The sequence below is a fragment of the Scheffersomyces spartinae genome (genome assembly GCF_019049425.1).
Source record: "Scheffersomyces spartinae strain ARV_011 chromosome Unknown scaffold_18, whole genome shotgun sequence".
Taxonomy (NCBI): domain Eukaryota; kingdom Fungi; phylum Ascomycota; class Pichiomycetes; order Serinales; family Debaryomycetaceae; genus Lizanozyma; species Lizanozyma spartinae.
The window spans coordinates 138,393-155,782 of record NW_025065065.1 but is presented as its reverse complement, the minus strand read 5'-3'; the positions used below and the strand labels follow the sequence as shown (position 1 = coordinate 155,782).

Below are 17,390 nucleotides of genomic sequence, written 5' to 3'. Positions count from 1 at the left end.
GTGCAGTCTTTTGGAGATAACGGAATTTCTTGCGTGGTGTGTGTTAAAAAATAAACCCTGGAGAAAAGTATAAAAAGACCCTTTACACCACCAGAGAACAATTTGGTTGCAGCCTTCCAAACGCACACACATGCGAGGCTCGGAAAAATGTCGGAGAAACTTATACCTTGGATATTAAATGGTCAAGATATCTTGACTACCGGTGTGACTCAACAAGTAGTTGATCCAAATGGTTGTCAGCTAACGCCAGCATCTTGCTTACGTGATCTTGAGAAGGACGTAAATATGTTGGCTGAAATTGCTGCAACGGGTATGCAAAAATGGAGGGACATTCTGTTTCTGGATAAAAGGAAAATATATGAAAGGGCAAAGATCTTAGCACTTGAAAGGCAAGATGAACTTAAAGAAGCGCATGTTGAGATTGGAGGACCTGATTGGTTTGTAAACTTTAATGTTGGTACATTGATTGACTTTATTGATGAATATTCAGCTCAACTATCAGCTAGTGATGGAGAAATAGTCAAACTGAACGCTAGTAAGTTGGCAATGGTGATTAAGGAGCCAATAGGTCCAGTACTCTCTATGAGTCCTTGGAATGCTCCAGTCATTCTTTGTGCCAGATCCATATTGGCACCATTAACTGCAGGTTGTTCTGTTGTTATCAAACTGACAGAGAAATGTCCTCGAGTTGCATATTTGTTAGTACGTTTGTTTCTTGAAGCAGGCGTACCTGGTGAGACCATTCAATTGGCTCATACAACCATTGAAGATACCCCTAAGTTTGTAGATTTGATGCTTAAGAATGTTTTCATCAAAAAGATCAACTTTACAGGTTCAACTAACGTGGGTAAAATCATTGCAGGAGTTGCTGCCAAATACTTGAAACCATGTTTACTTGAATTAGGAGGTAAGAACTCCACCATTATAGAACCTGATGCTGATTTGGATGAAGCTATTCCTAAGACTATCTGGGCCAGTTGGGCTCATCAAGGCCAAATATGTATGTCTACTGATAGTTGCTATGTTCATGAGTCAATATTTGAGAACTTTAAAACCAAATTGCAAACAGTTGCTGAAGAATTAGCTAAGGAACCACAATTTAATCATAAGGTGAGAGATTCTTCTATAGGATCTAAGGTCAAAACTCTTATTGATGATGCTTTAACTAAAGGTGCATCATTGATATTCCCAGATATTATTCCAGATGACGAAAGCTCAACAGTTATACTTGGAGACATTACTGATAGGATGGAAATATCTCATACTGAAATATTTGGTCCAGTCCTCACTCTATCTAGTTATCTGGACACCAAAGAACTTATCCAAAAACTTAACGAAGGTTCTTATGGGATGAAGGTTTCCCTTTGGTCTAAAGATATAATGAAGGCCCTTGATTATGCCAAACAAATACAAGTTGGTGGAGTCCATATTAATCTGCCTACTATCCATGATGAATCTACCTTACCACATGGAGGAGTTAATTTAAGTGGTATGGGAAGATTTAATAGCAAGTGGGGAGTGCAAGAGTTCCAAATGATTAAAACTGTCACCATTTCATCATAAACCTCGTTTAGACAAATTATCCATGATATCTAAATACAATGCAAGGGCATTAAATTTGGGGTCAGTATTGAACCATGCTTTATCAAATAAAGCTCGAAGTCTATTTGTCCAATTAATCAAGTCCATATGATCCACTTGATCCAACGTTCCTAAATATGTGCCCCATTTAGAACTTTCCACTGTTACCATCCCATCATTAGCAAACTGCTTTGTTGGATGTAACATTTTAATGATATACCAACCTGGCATGAACACACTGAACCAATTGGGGTTGAATTGGGCTCCATAACTGAAGTATAAGACTTTAGGATCATCAAATACCTTTTCATTGAATTCTGCCATATGAGTTGTAGTTAATTCACGTATGCTTTGGGGCAATAAATAACTAAGCGGAGGTAAGGTGGAGTTTAGCACAAAATCCGCCACCTCAGAACCTCGATGAGGAGTTGAAATGGTGGTTAAAGATTTAACATCATGATTATTGGGATTTTTATGAATCAAATATCTAGCATCTAAGCCACCCATAGAATGGCATATCAAATTTATAGGACCTAAATCCTTTGTAGATTCATAAAGTGCTTGAGCTCGTTCAGATATCGTACCAAACGGAGGAACCCGGGTGATGTGCACCTGACATCCGAGGGCAACAAGGGCTTGTTTAACACCTTTAAAGTAGTCAATCTTTGGTAAGTCTTTGATGGCGTCAGATTTCAATAGCGTATCAAAGCCTGAAAGTCCATGGCAAAGTACTATGGGGTATTTGGTGGGATCATAAGTTTCTCTGAGTATCAGATACTTATCTTTGATAATGAGGTCTGATTGAAACCGTACAAACCGTACGGCTGATCCTTGGATGAGTCTTGAACGGGGTATTAGTTTCAACATACCGGAGATATGTGAACTGTCAAGAGAAGTGGACACATGTTGATTGATATAAGTTAAAGTTGGGGCATTATTTGACATGAGACACACAATTTATTGCTGATAACATAAGTTGCCTAATCCGGTAATTTGCGTCTCTTTCATAGAATAATAATAACTATGACTATAATTATAACTATGACAATAATTATAGCTATTATACAGTGATCTCTTTGTTTACAATGGACACAACAGAGTAACAAAACAATCTCCGGAAATAAACTCAATTATATTGGATATACTTTCTTTCTTAATCGTCATAATTACTTTAAAATATTTATATACAAAACGTTACACTTGATTAACAATCAAATTCTTTGCCAATCCCAAAGAATCAAGAGTATTCATTCCAAATCCTCTCATAGCATTGAATGGACCCCAATTTACTCCAAATACTTTATGGAATTTATCACAGACCCCGAGCATCACGTGATTAGCAGGCCATCTTTCACTAACATATGGCTCTAAAGCTAAAGTGGAACCTATATCCAAACCTCTGGTGGAAGCCTTTTCCAATGCCCCTACAAGCAGCTGGACATCTGCCTGACCGAGATTAAGACCTTGACCTGCCAAAGGGTGGATAGTATGAGCAGCATCACCTACTAATGCTATTCTTGGTGCGACATAAGTATCGGCATGCGACATTTTCAATGGGAATCTTGCTCTTGATTTATCAAACACTTTAGTAACCGTATTATCGTAGTATTTATCAAAAACAGATGCCTTGTTTAATCTCCATTGAATTTCATCAATAACATTGTCAACATTGTCATTGTTTTTAACCATTTCATAAATATATGGAAGTTCATGAGAATCTAATTTCATAGCGGCATTGACCAAATGAGGAAACACTTCCGAGGGCGCCGCACACAAAGTTTCACTCAATTCCGGGGTCAGCGACCACACTATCGTAGCATCATCACCTTCCAAAGGTAATATAGCTAAAGGCCCAGTAGGTAAAAACTTCTGATATGCAACTTGGGTTGGTTTGGATACCTTAATGGTAGCGACCACGCCAAATCTATCGTAGGGCCAGCCCCTACTTTGGATTCTGGCGAAATGTCTGACCGGAGAATTGAAGCCATCACATCCGACCAATAACCGGGCTTCAACCGACTTACCATTAGAAAGTTTGACTATGGGCCAATCAGATCCAGACCCACCATTCTTTTCAATTTCTGTCACCTTACATTGATCCCATACGTTTTCAAAGCCATTTTCCAACTCTGCTAACCGTTTCAATAGAGCCAGTTGAACGTTAATGACTTCAACCATATACGCATCCATATCAAACCCAATCTTGCCGTCATCGTCATAAGCAATGATGTGGTTATATCTTTTGAGTCTATCGTGATGTAGATGGTTCCAGCATCCCATTCCCAGATCCATATACGATGCCGTAGCCGGGGTCAAGGAGATGATTCTGTTGGTGTATTCCTTTGGTGGATCTACGCCAAACTGTTTGGCCAGAGCCAATGAGCCTCCTTCAATCAATGTACACAGTAGATGGCGGAGATAAGGCGACGTCTTAAGGGCTGCAAGCAACAGAAGTCCAGCAGGTCCTCCTCCTATTATAACCACGTCTCGTTTAAGAGTGTTCAAGATTGGTGATGGAATCATGCTGGGGATGAGTTGACACCAGATTATCCGAACAGCTATGATTTTCCGAACAGTTGTGATTTTCCGGTCTTGAAGATGAATGCGATTCTTTCTCTTACCACCGACGTGAGTATGAAGAGTCAGCTTTAAACAATTGTTGCAATCGGGCACAAGAATGTCGCGCTACATAAATGGGGCCATATTGCGGTACGGCGACATTTTTTACCCGACTACAATAAAGTACATGCGACATTATACATAACTCAAGTGGTTATATACATTTCTAGTTATTTAATTATTATTTATCCTGTTTTCTGTTTCATGATTCCAAATTAATTCAAAAGACTCGATTTCTTTGTATTCCCATTAATTCCTGTTTCTATACCTTAATAGGTTCTGTAAGCTTGATTTTACCACTTTCCTTCCACAATGGATCAATAAGCTTCTCTCGTTCTTCCCACATAACTTTAAAACTGGTCTTAATTGTCCCGTCGGAAACTCCAGTCTTATCTGCAATCTTGGAAGGCTGAAGATCAGTATTGAATACTTGTGCTGCCATATAAATAACAGTAGCTGCTATAGTAATAGGAGAGCGACCAGCTAAAACCCCAACTTCTTTACATCTTCTAGCGATATGCTCTGCAGCATTAGTGACTTGAACACTAACACCCAAATGAGAGCAAAACCGTCTGATCAAATCCTCAGCAGACGTTTGAGTGGTTTGAATATTATCCGGAGTGAAATACATGGAAGATGCATTCTTTTCCCGGATAATAGTATTCATAATCTTGAATACCTTACCAATTTCCTTTCTGGGGACATTAGTTAAAGCCCAAATCTCCTTGAAAGACCGAGCAACATTGGCACGACGACATCCAATGAAAATAGCGGCTGCCATAATCAGTTCTTGTGATTTCCCTCTTAATAATCGTTCATCATAAACCAATTTATAAACTTCTTTAGCTGCGTCTTGAACAATTTTAGGTAATTGATAACCATCACACATCTGTCCTATTTTGGCATAGGCAGCCGCTAAAGCATTATCTTTCTTATCAACAAGTGATTTGGATTGAGCTCTATTCAATTCCCTACCAACTTTAGTGTTTTCGGGAACATACGAAATCATCGTACTCAAATCTTCAGTATCAAGTAAAGGATTCCCAGCATCTCCCACACGACTAGGATCATCACCATTCTGATCGTCGTTACTAAAAGTACGCCATTCAGACCGAGTATCAACAACTCGATCACTCAACACCAACCCGCAACTTCCACACACAATATCTCCTTCACTGAACCGTTCAATGAGATCCGGTGGGAAAATACGACATTCAGGACACGTTAACCGAATGTTAAGGTTGGGACCCGTGAACTCACTACCAGACATGACCGTAGTAAGGAGCAGTAGTAGTTGGTTGTTGGGTTCGGTTGATCCTTTTTTTCAGTCCTGAAATTTATCATCAAGAATACGGTACTGTATACAGGAAATTAATAAGCATCTGTCGGATGTACCATACCATGTACCATGTACCAGACTGACAAATACCATAACAGTGTAGTAGTAGTGTAGCACTACTTAAGTACTATAGTACCATACTGTAGTAGTTGTGTATAGTCCTAGGGATAGTGCTATGGCTGTATAGTGGTCGTGTAGGGCTGTGTAGTACCGTTATCTCATACGCTCTTATATGCAGACTAGCAACAATTTGACATGATTAGGGTCGGAGAAAGCTCACCACAACATAATAATCCGACTCCCATGTTAATCCGACTAAAATGGACATCAACTCATTTGGTAACGGAATCTCCCCGGACACGGAACCGGACATTCCTCAATTGGTTCAACAAGCATCGTCTATTGTCTCCAACATTGAGTCTTCATGGGCGAAGAAAAAACTCTTCGTCATAAGCGGTGGGAATGAAGTTCAAACCTATGCTAATGATCAATGGGTGGCTCGGATTAGTAACCATCCACAAGCTCATTCCAAAATGGTTAAATACATTGCTGGTTCAACTGAAGACATCGATGCCAGCCATACGGCATACGAAGCTCAATACATAGACACTCTATCAACATATGACATTCAAAAGATCCTATCAAAGTCTCCCACTTCCATAGCATACACGGCCAAGCTTGTGTATCTGATGCCATTCCCACTTAAGGATAGAGTATTCCATGAACTTATAGTGGTTCATAAGGCTTCAGCAGAAGACGGTGAATTTTTTGTTATTTCCATCCCAATTTCCCCGCTGCCTAGTGCAAAACTGCGGCTTGTATCTGCTTCATACCATTCAATAGAATGGGTTAAAGACGGCAAATGGGTAATGTGTACTAAGGCCAACCCTGGAGGAATTATACCCAAATTCTTAGCAAATTCCAGTCTTCCTTCAGTTATATGTCATGATGTTGAGGCCTTCTTCAAGTATATCAAACACAGTTAAACATCATCATTTTGTAAAGAGGATAGCCATTGTTTTACATCATCTCCAAGTGCTTCGAATAGTCCAATACCACCTTCGTCCAGAGTCGTTGTAGGAGTCAGTTGACGACCAGTAACAGGTCGATTACCACCACTACCACTAACCACCGTACCTCGATGATGGTTCAGCAATATGAATATGACACTATCATTATATGTGATCCGGTAAATGGTCCAATCGTTAGACCGATTGGATCTGAACTTGTGAAGAAACTCAGTGTCTGAAGGGGATGATGACTCTGTTCCGAGTTCAATGAGTTGTTCATGCAAATAAGTGATTGCAGGTGGACCTAAGAAAGGAAGTGAGGTTCGAATGGATCCTTCATGGATGTTGCAAATGACGTAAAGTATGTTTGGGTCGGCCACTAGGTCTTGGATGGAATTGAATGTCATGACACTTTTAGACATTCCAAGACTTGAGTCGAATTGGGATGCAAGGTCTTCATAGAATGAAGGATTACTTAAGCCTGGCGTACCAGGTTCAAATAAAACTGCAAATAAGTGATCATCACTGAGATATAATACAAGTTGGAATGGCTTAAACGTGCCATTGCAAGGGACATGAATTGTTCGCTTTGTGATGGAGGAAGAGTCATCTTTCATAAGACCTATAAGGAAAGAGCCAGTAGAATTCTCGTCATCATTTTCATTCCCTTCCTGTCCATTGACTTGTTCATGATTTTCTGCATTGGTGGGTTCCCCATTTATCCAAGATCCAATGGTGCTCATAGTACTGGAGAATGGCAGCACCACAAACTTATTTGTAATGGTCAAGGGATTCAAAGCCTGTGCACTCAACTGTCGGGGATCAGGATAATATTCTCTAGGATCAAAGTTCAAAGGATTAAGGAACCCGTACATAGCCGATGATGAGTTGTCAGTAGAAGCAGCACCAGCATCAGAACCAGCAGCAGTATCACCCGATGGAACGGAATAAAACCTATCAACCGTCAGTCCCTCTTGAATAGCACTTAAGTTACCGTTATAGTCAAGGAATTCAAGCATATTATATAGCCAAATAACACTTGATTTGTCAGGCATACCAATACCATGGGTCCTCAAATATCGAGCACCGTAATTCTTTACTGTGGTCTTGCCAGTGTAGAACACAATTGCAGCTGAACACTCCACACCATTGAAGTCAATGCCTCCTAAAGCTGAACGTCGGTACACATCACGAGACGGTATCATGGAAAGAGCACCGCTTGGATTAAGTCTGTTGCACCAAGGAAGTACGTCAGTAACACCACCAGTATTGAACAGTGCTAAGAACGAATCCCAGTATAACTTCAAGGTGTCGTTCTGTTGCTTTTCACCACATAACAACGTATAGTTAGTAATGGCCCGCTTAATTATTACAGTGGCTTGCTGCACCGCAAAAGAGTCTGTCAGACTAACTTCCACAATCACATGGTGCTCGCCAGCATCAAGATCAATAATTGTACTGGAGCTCAAAGACACTTCGATTTTAGCATCCAGCTCGTTTGCTCCCTTGAACGCTTCATGGAACAGGGTCATCCCTCTGAGCATCCCAATGTGTTGAATGAGGGCATTGGAATCTACTTCGCCTGACATTGAGACAACCACGTGACGATAGAGTTCTTCAAGTTCCTCGATCCCACTGGCTACGGCCATGGGATCATATACTGCAACATAGAGGAGCTTGGGAGCTGACATAACGTAGGAATGACCTTAGCGAATATAAGCCAAGATCCACAAGGATGCAACAGGGTTGTATTGTCGGATATAATGAGCACGGACTTAAAACAGTAGTGACAGCAGTACCTATCCTTTGTAAATATGTGTCGTTAGCTTTCGTAAGTGTAAAGCCTTTGTAAGCGTATATAACCTTTGCAAGCGTATAGCCTGTGTTGGTTTGCAGCAATGGCTTAGAGTGAGTTCTATAACACCAACAATATAAGGATTGTAATGAAAGCGTTCCTCGATTTTATCTATTCTATATGTCCTTCTAAGATATGACAGGTAGAAAACCGTTTTAGTATTAGTTCTACAGTTGTCAGAAAGTTACGCTGCATATAGATATCAATATAATCACGTGATGTCGCACGTGATAATCACGGATCATTTCCATAATTCTTCCCATCCAATGTTCTTTCTCACAGCATTGGAGAACCCTTCATGGTATTTCACCCATGTACGTGCTGGTTTGAATGAACCTTTTGTGCTGTTTGCAACCGGCCTATTGTTGTTCAACCCAAACATTTCTACTCTTTGTCTCTTTGGTGGTTGGGGCACACCGTTCTCAGATGTTCGCTTATGCGTAACTTCTGTCTTCTCCTTCACTGCAGCAGCAGCAGCAGCAGCACCCTCGGCTGTCAGTCTCTTTGCAAGTTCTCTTGCTAATGCTGATAGAAGCCAACGTTTGGGGTTGCTTCTCACTCCAAAAGTAGCTACCAGATCCAAATCTGGTACCATGGCCGTCACATCTCTTCCGGTGTCTGGATCATATCTTGTAGAAAGCTCAAACCCTAACGCAGTAACAAGTTGAGCAGCTTGTGAGACTTGTTCGGTGTCACGTTCACTTCCAGGCAGATAAACCATCTGATACAATAACGGCACAACTATGGCAGTCCAAGGTTCACTGCCAATAGCAAGCCTAACTCCCAAAGGTATTTGTTCTCGCACACTCGTTATTATGGCATTATTCCGACGAGCGTCTTCGGAACATGCAAAATCAGTAGTTCGACTACTGGCAATGGCATCACCATTAAGTTTGGCACTGGTGTTGAAAAGTGACCATAGCTTTAACCACACAATGCTAACATAAGAATCCGAAAGCATGATCTGTGCCGTACTACTGTTGAGATAACAGTCATAAAATTCGAGCCATTCACTCAATCGGGCGGGCTTGACAATGGTATCTTCATCAACAGAAACAGCCTCTAAATATCGTTGGAAACAACCTCGGATGATCTTCCCATGAGCTGCGCCCACAGAAGCCCGTCCACTCCCCGTGGTATAGAATTGAAGCATCCTATTGAAATTCACAGCTCGTGTGACCTTTGGGTCTCGTTTAAATGTATCATCAACAACATGGAACCAATGAGGAACGGAGTCGATTGTGCTGCTGCTGTTGCTGCTTGTATTTCCTCCGGAGCCTCCATGGAACTGTAAATGGTTAATGCATGCACGTATGTCTCCATCACAGATAGAGACAATGTCGCTGACATCACGAGAACTTACTTCCAAATGTTCTTGAGACGCTATGTGAGTAAGATGGTCCTTGAGGGTCTTAATTGCTGTCCCACTCTTGGCTGTCATTGGTCTTTTGAAGGCCACTGTTTCACAAAGAGGACGCAATCGTTCCATTGGAGACCCAAATCGCCGACCTGTAGAACTACTGAATGTTGGGCCATTATTATTTGCATACAAATCATTGGCAATACAAATAACAGGACGGTTCAACACAAACTTACGTTTACTCTTCCCATTACCCAAGACAGTACCCTTTGAGAGCTGCTCCAAGACCCGCACGATCTCGTTGGAATGGATACTGGTGTCAAGTTCATCTATAACCAAACACGTGGGTCTTGTGGTCATCATATTCCTGTTATTCTTATTGGTGCTGGTGTTGATCTGGTTCATGGTAAGAGCATTGACTATCCGTAGCCGGATAGTGGCTGCAACAGATACTCCTGGAATGGAATCAAAAGACGTGGCGGCATTAAGCTCTACTACGTTGTATCGTGCTTGACGAGGTAGAGCATGTGCAGCTGTGGTCTTCCCAATACCAGCTGGTCCATGAACAAGAAGGATCTTCTTATGGACTCTGTCTGGAATATCTGGTTCAGGTTTATCGTCGTCTGAAACTCGAAACAGCGTCAACCAATGCATCATTTGACGGAGTGCCTTATCATTACCAGCAGTACACATTTGTAAGTACGATCTGGGTCGATACTTCTCTGTCCAAATGGTGTCAGAAATAGAGATACTCGGTATGACTCCTTCCTTGCTTAGCTCTGCAATGTGTGCTCTATTCTTTCGACGTCGGTCAGTCTCTTCGATCTCTTGTAAAAGCTGGGGAATGTCAATGACAGAACCTTCTTTGGAAATACCAACGGTATCCAGTAGGAAATCACTGGGTGGCTTCCGACAAAGCTCTAACACTTTGCCGTTGAACAATTCAACTGTGTCAGTCCGACGACAACCTCCTTCCGTCGGAACATGCAATAGCGACTGCCGGAAATCCATAATGATGATCTACTGTGTTCAAGAATATGGTACTTCTACGCGTACTGTGAAAAATCCATACGCGATTCTAATTTCAAAGTGCGGGTAACACCTTGGTGATAGCCCCTAAGAATACTACCTTCTCTATCAATGAAGCTCAACTCTAAGTTAATTTTGATCTACTATATATAATTATAAATGTGTGTATGAATCATACCTTTACACTCCAAAAGTCTTCAACTCAATAACATGATCTTCATCAACCACTTGAGTTTGGGGAGCAGCTGTGCTCATCAACTCCTGTGCATAGGCTCTCTGGGTATCTGTGAGTCGTTGTGACACAACCAGTTTGAAGCTTTCAGGGTTTTGGGAAACCAAAAACAAAAGCTTCTCTCTTAAATACTCTCTGCTTAAAGTCGAAGCCTCTTGGAAAGATACAAGAAGTGGAACAAGAAGACCATAAAGGGCTTCAGACTTTGTAGAATCGGAAGCTATCAGTTGTGAATAAAGGAAAAGCACTTCAAGCAATACCTGGGGGTTTTGTCTGGTTTCAGCACCATTAACAATTGATTTGACAGCACTTTGAACCACAAATTTGACTACCGACAACTCGTGACGGATTGCTGAAACGGCAATCAAGGACTTGATACATTGGATGCTTAGCCCCGGATTTGTACTAAGTAATTCCAACAATCCGTTGGCCATATCTGTTGAAGTTGTCTCGTCAATCTCAAGTTCACCACTGGTTACCAATATGACAAGTGTAAGCACACTGAAATTCTTATCGCGACTTAGGAAGGGAAGAATGACACCGTAGAAAGTGTTTAAAAGCTCATTCTCATTAGCAAGTGCCTTGACTTCAGTCACAACTTGTTTCAAATGAGGTAAGACAACAGCAACAAGAAGTTCATTCCCAAATTCGTATATCCGGGAAAAGATGAAGAGCACACACGAGTATAAGTCTACTCTTACGATCTCATCAAAATGGTTGATCATCTCCAACAATGAGATCAAAACCTTCTTCAACACAACCAAATGGGAAGCAGAGTCAGCGTGCTTCAAGGCCAACTTGGTCACCTGATTTTCAGGATCATAGTCAACTCTTAGGAACGGTAAGATGTTGAAAAGTGGAAGCAAACAAACTCTAGTCAATTCAAAGAGCTTATCAAACACTTGGTCAATATCATCTTTGAACTGTTCAAACCCAGTATCAAAAAGGCAACGAACAATGTCTACCACTTCACATTGGATTTCTGTATCGTCTTCAATCAAGAGCAAACGATCAAAGAGATCAATGGTTTCTGAAAACACTTCATTGTTAAAGATAATATCCACTAAAGCTTTGCTCTGCATCAATCGAAGCACAGAACGCAAGGTTTCCTGGACTCTTTTACCAGCAATCAAAGACTCAATGCATTCACTGAACAAAATGAAAAGGAAGTTGGCTTCGTCTTCCTTCAAATACGTGCTTGTGAACTCGGAGTTCTTTTCCATTTCAAGACATAACACCATCACGAAGTTAATCCAGTACCCATTGTAGATGTCAATCTCTCTGGTGGATAGAGGCTGGTGTTTCAAGGAAGAGAAATCTTTCAAGGCGAGGATCCACAAGGGGTTCAACAAATGAGAGTACTTCTCAAGCGTAGCCACAAGATTATTATCTCCTTCTTCCGAATCATCTTCAACTTGATCATCATTTGTTTGATCTTCTACTCCCAACTTTAATAATGCCCAACAATTAAGAATGGATAATTGAAGTGACTTCTTCTCCATCTCAGACATATCTTCTATGGAAGCAAAGGTGATGTACTTGTTGGACGACACTTCTTCAAGAAGGTTCATTAAAGTCTTCAAGATTCTCTTTTTGGAGTAGAACTTTATCCGAGGCAAGTTAATAAACTTGGATGAAACATTGATAGCCGAAACAATAATATCTGCACTGCTATCTGAGTTGAAACATGGAACAAGAGCACTGATGATTTGGGCTTGTTGTTGATCTAATATGGAGGTGCCAGGGTACATGGGATCTTCCAACGTTCCAAATAATCTTAAACATTTATCCAACAACAGAAGACCATTGAGCTTGATGCATGTGATTGAGCTGCTTGAGGCCGTGAACGAAATCTTAATTATATCCGAAATCTTGCTCTTCAATTGATCTAATAGGGTGGGTGATTTCCCAGCTAATTGAAGAAGCTTATTCAATAATTCAAAGATAAATAACTTGAATTCCCATGACACTTGCTCCATGTTAGAATCGTCACTAATGTCCACCAGTGCAACGATATTCTCCACTTCTTCATCCGTCAAATCTATCTTCTTGGTCTGCAGTAGCTGCTTTTGTCTTTGTTGTAATGGGAGCATCTTCAATGAGTAAGTGTTCTCAATGAAGGGACTCACAAGTTTCTTTACAGAATACTTGAAGATGGAGTTTAGTGTCTTGAACCAATTCATTTCCGAGTTGCTATCCAACCAAAGACCAATGAAACTTTTGAGATCATTGCATGGTTTGAGAGCCATACAAATCCACAACAATTCAGCTCTTTGTTTGTTCAAAAACTTGGTACCAAAAAGCTTCAATAGTTCAGTGTAGCACCCAAAGGCTGTTTCGTATAGTACGGAACTTGTATTGAAGGGAAATACTGCCTCATTGGAAAGAGACACACTGCATTCGGTTGCAATTCCAACTTTAATATTGTTTGTTATTACAAAATTGACCAAATTCGAAAAGAAGTCAACTTCCGATTCAATCAACGTATTATCAAATATTATCAACTCTTTAGAAAGTTCCAATAGGCATCTGTAAACGTCCAAGATCTCTTGCCCGGTACTGCAACCAACTCCTAGTCTGAAATAGACAATCAAGTTTCGAAGTTCATGTCTTCTGCTAATAGGCAACTCTCGAAGACTTGGACCTAAAGACGCAACAATGGTCTGGATCAAGTTACCAATTTCACTGCTTGTTGGATATAAAACTCCCAAGCCAGTCAATGTTTTATTCTTTCTCTCATTATCAAACTCCCAGGAAAAGAAGTTGGTATAAATTTTTTCCAATATGGCTGAAATAGAAGTGATATTGTCTATGCCATCAACAAAGAGCATAGCTGTAGCTTTTAATGTGAAATGGTATACCACAGGGTTTGGATCTCCAAGTAATTGGACGACAACATTAAAGGTTTCCAGGAACCCTATACCTGAAAATCTTGACACCTGAGCTAATGATAACACTGAGCTTCCACGGATATGTGGGTCGGTGTTATTAACAATTTTCCCAATCAACTTATCTATTTCATCTTGTACCAACTTGACAGGAAGAAGAGTAGAACATCTTCCAAATGTCTTGGTGTTTGTGTCTATCATGAAGGGTACCTTTTCATTTAACAAACTTAAGATGTCCATGATTGAAAGTACAGTCTCTTTATCAATTGGCTTCTTCATTAAATTTAGTGCGACACCTTCAAGAGCAATGGAAATGTTAATAGCAATAGCCATAGCTCTCAGTGGGTGGCTCACATCCTTAGCTGTGAGAGAGTTCTTCAACTGTTCTAATAGAGAGACTTGGATCTTCTCGCTAAGTGTGGGGAACACAAGCTGAAATAACTCAATAGAATAGTCAATTAAAGATGTTACCAAACAAGGGGAAAACTTTTCAAATTTGGAGTATTCGGCAAATAGAAGGACTGCTGGATCAAACACTATGGAGTGAGCAGCAGGAGTGAAAATAGTTTTTTCAAAGACAAAGTACCATGGAAGACAATGAGTACCCTCAGAAGCTTTGAAAACGTCTCCATTAATGATGTTATAATCATATGGAACTGTGGAAACTGGAGTGACTGGCACCATGTTTAAACTATCAATATCCTCACCAATTCCAGTGTATTTGGTTGTAGTACCGTACGAAATAGTTGTCGGGTTGTCCAAGTACGGATGAGTAAGCTTTGGATCTGAGGTCTCAGCAGATTTGACCTTCTTGAGGTCTGAAGTCAGCGAATTGGTGAAGCAGAATAGCTTTGGATCACTGATGAGTTTTACCAAAAAGATCACCAAGTTGGAATTGATTTCATGCTTCAAATTGGTCGATAGTATTGAAAACCCAAATAAAATCAACTTCTTGCTGTAAAGAATAAGACTTGCTAAAACACTCGTTGAAGAAATGTTATATGAGTTCCCATAATCACTGAATTGCAAATTATCTACTACTTGAACATTGGTCAAGAAGTCTTCTGTTGCAGAAGTATCAAAGTTAGTGATGTTGCTCAACCCTTCGATGTTACTTTCAAGATAGGTAACATAATTATATGCTCTGGCCAATAAGAACTGGGTATGCTTCAATTGATCAGAAGCCGCGTTGCTATTGCTACCAACAGTTGTGAGGTAGTTTATAAGACATATTAAACTGGTATTTCTGGCCCTTAAATTGCCTGAAATTTCTGCAAGCTGGTCATTAGCTTCAGTACTCAGTGGTATAAATTGAGACGTTAATAAACCCTTCCAAAACACCAAAAGTTGTGAAGAATTTAACTTGACAAATTCATTAGTCTCAAAGAATGTAACAACCGAAGCAAGTATGGTCCAACACGATGCAGCTTTCAACCCAGTTGCTGTATGTTTCAAGTTTTGGGTACAGAAACTTAGGATCTTCACTAATGTGGAAGATTGTAAAACAAATGCATCAGTTTGTTTCAATAAAGACAGTAGAACCAAAGAATATTGCATCAATTTTATTGAAGACAGTGACGTTGTATTATCCTTTCCATTGACCATCTTCTCATCGGTTTTAGCTTTGAAAGATTGGCTCACAAGATTGAAAATAGTGATAATCAAACTATTAACTGGGGCATTATTACCCTTGAAGAATTGTAGAAAGGTTTCCAATGCAAAGTTCCGAATATATTGATTGTTATTCATGAAGAGGTTCAACAAGATATTATAGAAGGAATTCTCCTGTGACAATTCGGTTTCGTCAGTAGATGCTCCATCTTTAGTACCACTGGACTCGTTAAGTTTGGCTCCAAAGGGAATTAACAGTTGGTATGTATAAAGTAATAACCCACAGTGATAAGGATTGTGATAAGGCTTGAAATTCCAAAGGTCCTTACTCTTCAGGGACTTTGATTTTGAGGTTTTGAACCCAAAAATAGTCGTATCCTTCTTCTTAAGTCTACTATCTCTATCGGTAACTTGTTGATCACCACCTTGACCTTCCACACCCAAGAATTTAGATCCAAGATAGTTAACCAACCCTTCGTAGGAACGGAGACCTGATTCGTTGATAATAAATGCTATGACTGTTTTCCAATGTTCCAAAGTCTTTGACCAAAGGCTGTTCATTAGATGATCATTGGTATTGACAGAAGAAAATTTGGCAAGGATTTTGTCCAATATAGTTGTTATATTTTTGGCCAAATAATCTTGATTTTGGAGTTGTTGCAACTGAATGTAAAAGACGATGCACTCAGCCACGGATGTTTGAGTAAGCAAGGTTGTGAAAGCTGTTTTATCGTCTTCTCCTGAAGAGGAAGAGGAAGAAGCAATAGCAGCATAATCTTCACCGTTTGTTGATCCAGGTGGATGATTAGGTTTGGGAAGGGGGTACTTATCAATAAGATACTCAATCCCATCAAACTTTTGAGTATCCACCAAGTTCACCAATATAGACGCAAGTAAATCAACAGTTGCAACTCTTATCTCCGAATGAGGATGGGATAACCCATACATGAGCACTTTGTCCATTGTTGTAAGCATTGTGTTTTGGAATTGGTTCTGTTGGGTGACTATTTGCTCTGGTTTTATTCTGGCACCAGCACTGGTTGAAGAAGTTGAAAGGGCCAACAACGATTCATAATTACTTGATACTGAGAATGACAAGAGATTCTTCAAGGTGGTGATGTAAGCTCGTTTGACCAACACCGTTGTGGCATTGGCATCTTTTGCATCAAGATAAACATCAAGTTGAATGTGGTCCGATGGCAGTAAAATACCTTTAGTGACCAATTTCGTCAATTTGGCCAACATTTTGTCATTGATATCTGATTTAGCAGCAATCTTTACGAGTACAGACATAAGTACCACCAACTGGTTACTACTTGGAGAAGGACATTTCTTTAAAAGCTTGTAGATTTGAGCCACAGTGAATGTCACCAACGAGCCCAAGTTATGAGGGAACCTTTCAAACAAGTCTATTAATATCACGTTAGCAATACATGGTTCTTCAGATATATGGCCCAATAGAGAGTTTGCAAAATCGTACACGCAAGATGGTTGTTGAGCCATACATAACGCGACGTTCTGCGACACGAGTTTGTAGACATTGGAATATTGAATGGGATCTTGTCTTAGCTTTTCAACCAACTGCGTTAGTTGACCAATGGACACGGTGTATAGTGATGCTGCTGCTGATGATGATTCCGTCTGATCACCAGGGGTATGATTGGTCAAGTTGAGGTTCAACTCAATGAGATAATCAGACACATCTGCAATGTTGAATTCGGTAAGTAACCCCGAGAACGTCGCGTTGTCCATTGCCGTTATTACTGGTATTGTTGTTAACGTTGTAAAAGAGAAGGTGTGTATGGGCTTGCAGAATCGTGTACTTGAATACTGTTGATTATTGAACGGCGCTACCATATACTCACT

General features: G+C 40.3%; 8 protein-coding genes across 8 annotated transcripts; 2 read left to right on the top strand and 6 right to left on the bottom strand.

Annotated features, from left to right (window-relative positions):
• Positions 1 to 147: 147 nt before the first annotated feature.
• KQ657_001811 (uncharacterized protein) lies at positions 148 to 1,537 on the top strand (the record flags this gene model as incomplete). The annotated part of the gene is given in 2 exon segments (XM_043192594.1): positions 148 to 1,489; positions 1,509 to 1,537. 2 exon segments carry the CDS (start codon positions 148 to 150, stop codon positions 1,535 to 1,537), a joined length of 1,371 nt encoding a protein of 456 aa, XP_043047962.1.
• Positions 1,538 to 1,557: 20 nt separating this feature from the next.
• KQ657_001810 (triglyceride lipase) lies at positions 1,558 to 2,448 on the bottom strand (the record flags this gene model as incomplete). Its single annotated transcript, XM_043192593.1, has 1 exon — positions 1,558 to 2,448. One exon carries the CDS (start codon positions 2,446 to 2,448, stop codon positions 1,558 to 1,560), a length of 891 nt encoding a protein of 296 aa, XP_043047961.1.
• A 327-nt stretch (positions 2,449 to 2,775) lies between these two features.
• On the bottom strand, positions 2,776 to 4,336 carry COQ6 (putative N,N-dimethylaniline monooxygenase; the record flags this gene model as incomplete). The annotated part of the gene is made up of 2 exons (XM_043192592.1): positions 2,776 to 4,266; positions 4,328 to 4,336. 2 exons carry the CDS (start codon positions 4,334 to 4,336, stop codon positions 2,776 to 2,778), a joined length of 1,500 nt encoding a protein of 499 aa, XP_043047960.1.
• Positions 4,337 to 4,462: 126 nt separating this feature from the next.
• Positions 4,463 to 5,470, bottom strand: SUA71 (transcription factor TFIIB; the record flags this gene model as incomplete). Its single annotated transcript, XM_043192591.1, has 1 exon — positions 4,463 to 5,470. One exon carries the CDS (start codon positions 5,468 to 5,470, stop codon positions 4,463 to 4,465), a length of 1,008 nt encoding a protein of 335 aa, XP_043047959.1.
• Positions 5,471 to 5,859: 389 nt separating this feature from the next.
• On the top strand, positions 5,860 to 6,454 carry KQ657_001807 (uncharacterized protein; the record flags this gene model as incomplete). Its single annotated transcript, XM_043192590.1, has 2 exons — positions 5,860 to 6,357; positions 6,434 to 6,454. The coding sequence occupies 2 exons, from the start codon at positions 5,860 to 5,862 to the stop codon at positions 6,452 to 6,454; spliced, it is 519 nt and encodes a 172-aa protein (XP_043047958.1).
• Positions 6,455 to 6,521: 67 nt separating this feature from the next.
• Positions 6,522 to 8,240, bottom strand: KQ657_001806 (uncharacterized protein; the record flags this gene model as incomplete). The annotated part of the gene is made up of 1 exon (XM_043192589.1): positions 6,522 to 8,240. The coding sequence occupies one exon, from the start codon at positions 8,238 to 8,240 to the stop codon at positions 6,522 to 6,524; it is 1,719 nt and encodes a 572-aa protein (XP_043047957.1).
• Positions 8,241 to 8,645: 405 nt separating this feature from the next.
• Positions 8,646 to 10,775, bottom strand: CTF18 (Ctf18p; the record flags this gene model as incomplete). The annotated part of the gene is made up of 1 exon (XM_043192588.1): positions 8,646 to 10,775. One exon carries the CDS (start codon positions 10,773 to 10,775, stop codon positions 8,646 to 8,648), a length of 2,130 nt encoding a protein of 709 aa, XP_043047956.1.
• A 198-nt stretch (positions 10,776 to 10,973) lies between these two features.
• Positions 10,974 to 17,276, bottom strand: KQ657_001804 (uncharacterized protein; the record flags this gene model as incomplete). The annotated part of the gene is made up of 1 exon (XM_043192587.1): positions 10,974 to 17,276. One exon carries the CDS (start codon positions 17,274 to 17,276, stop codon positions 10,974 to 10,976), a length of 6,303 nt encoding a protein of 2,100 aa, XP_043047955.1.
• Between the last annotated feature and the right edge of the window lie 114 nt (positions 17,277 to 17,390).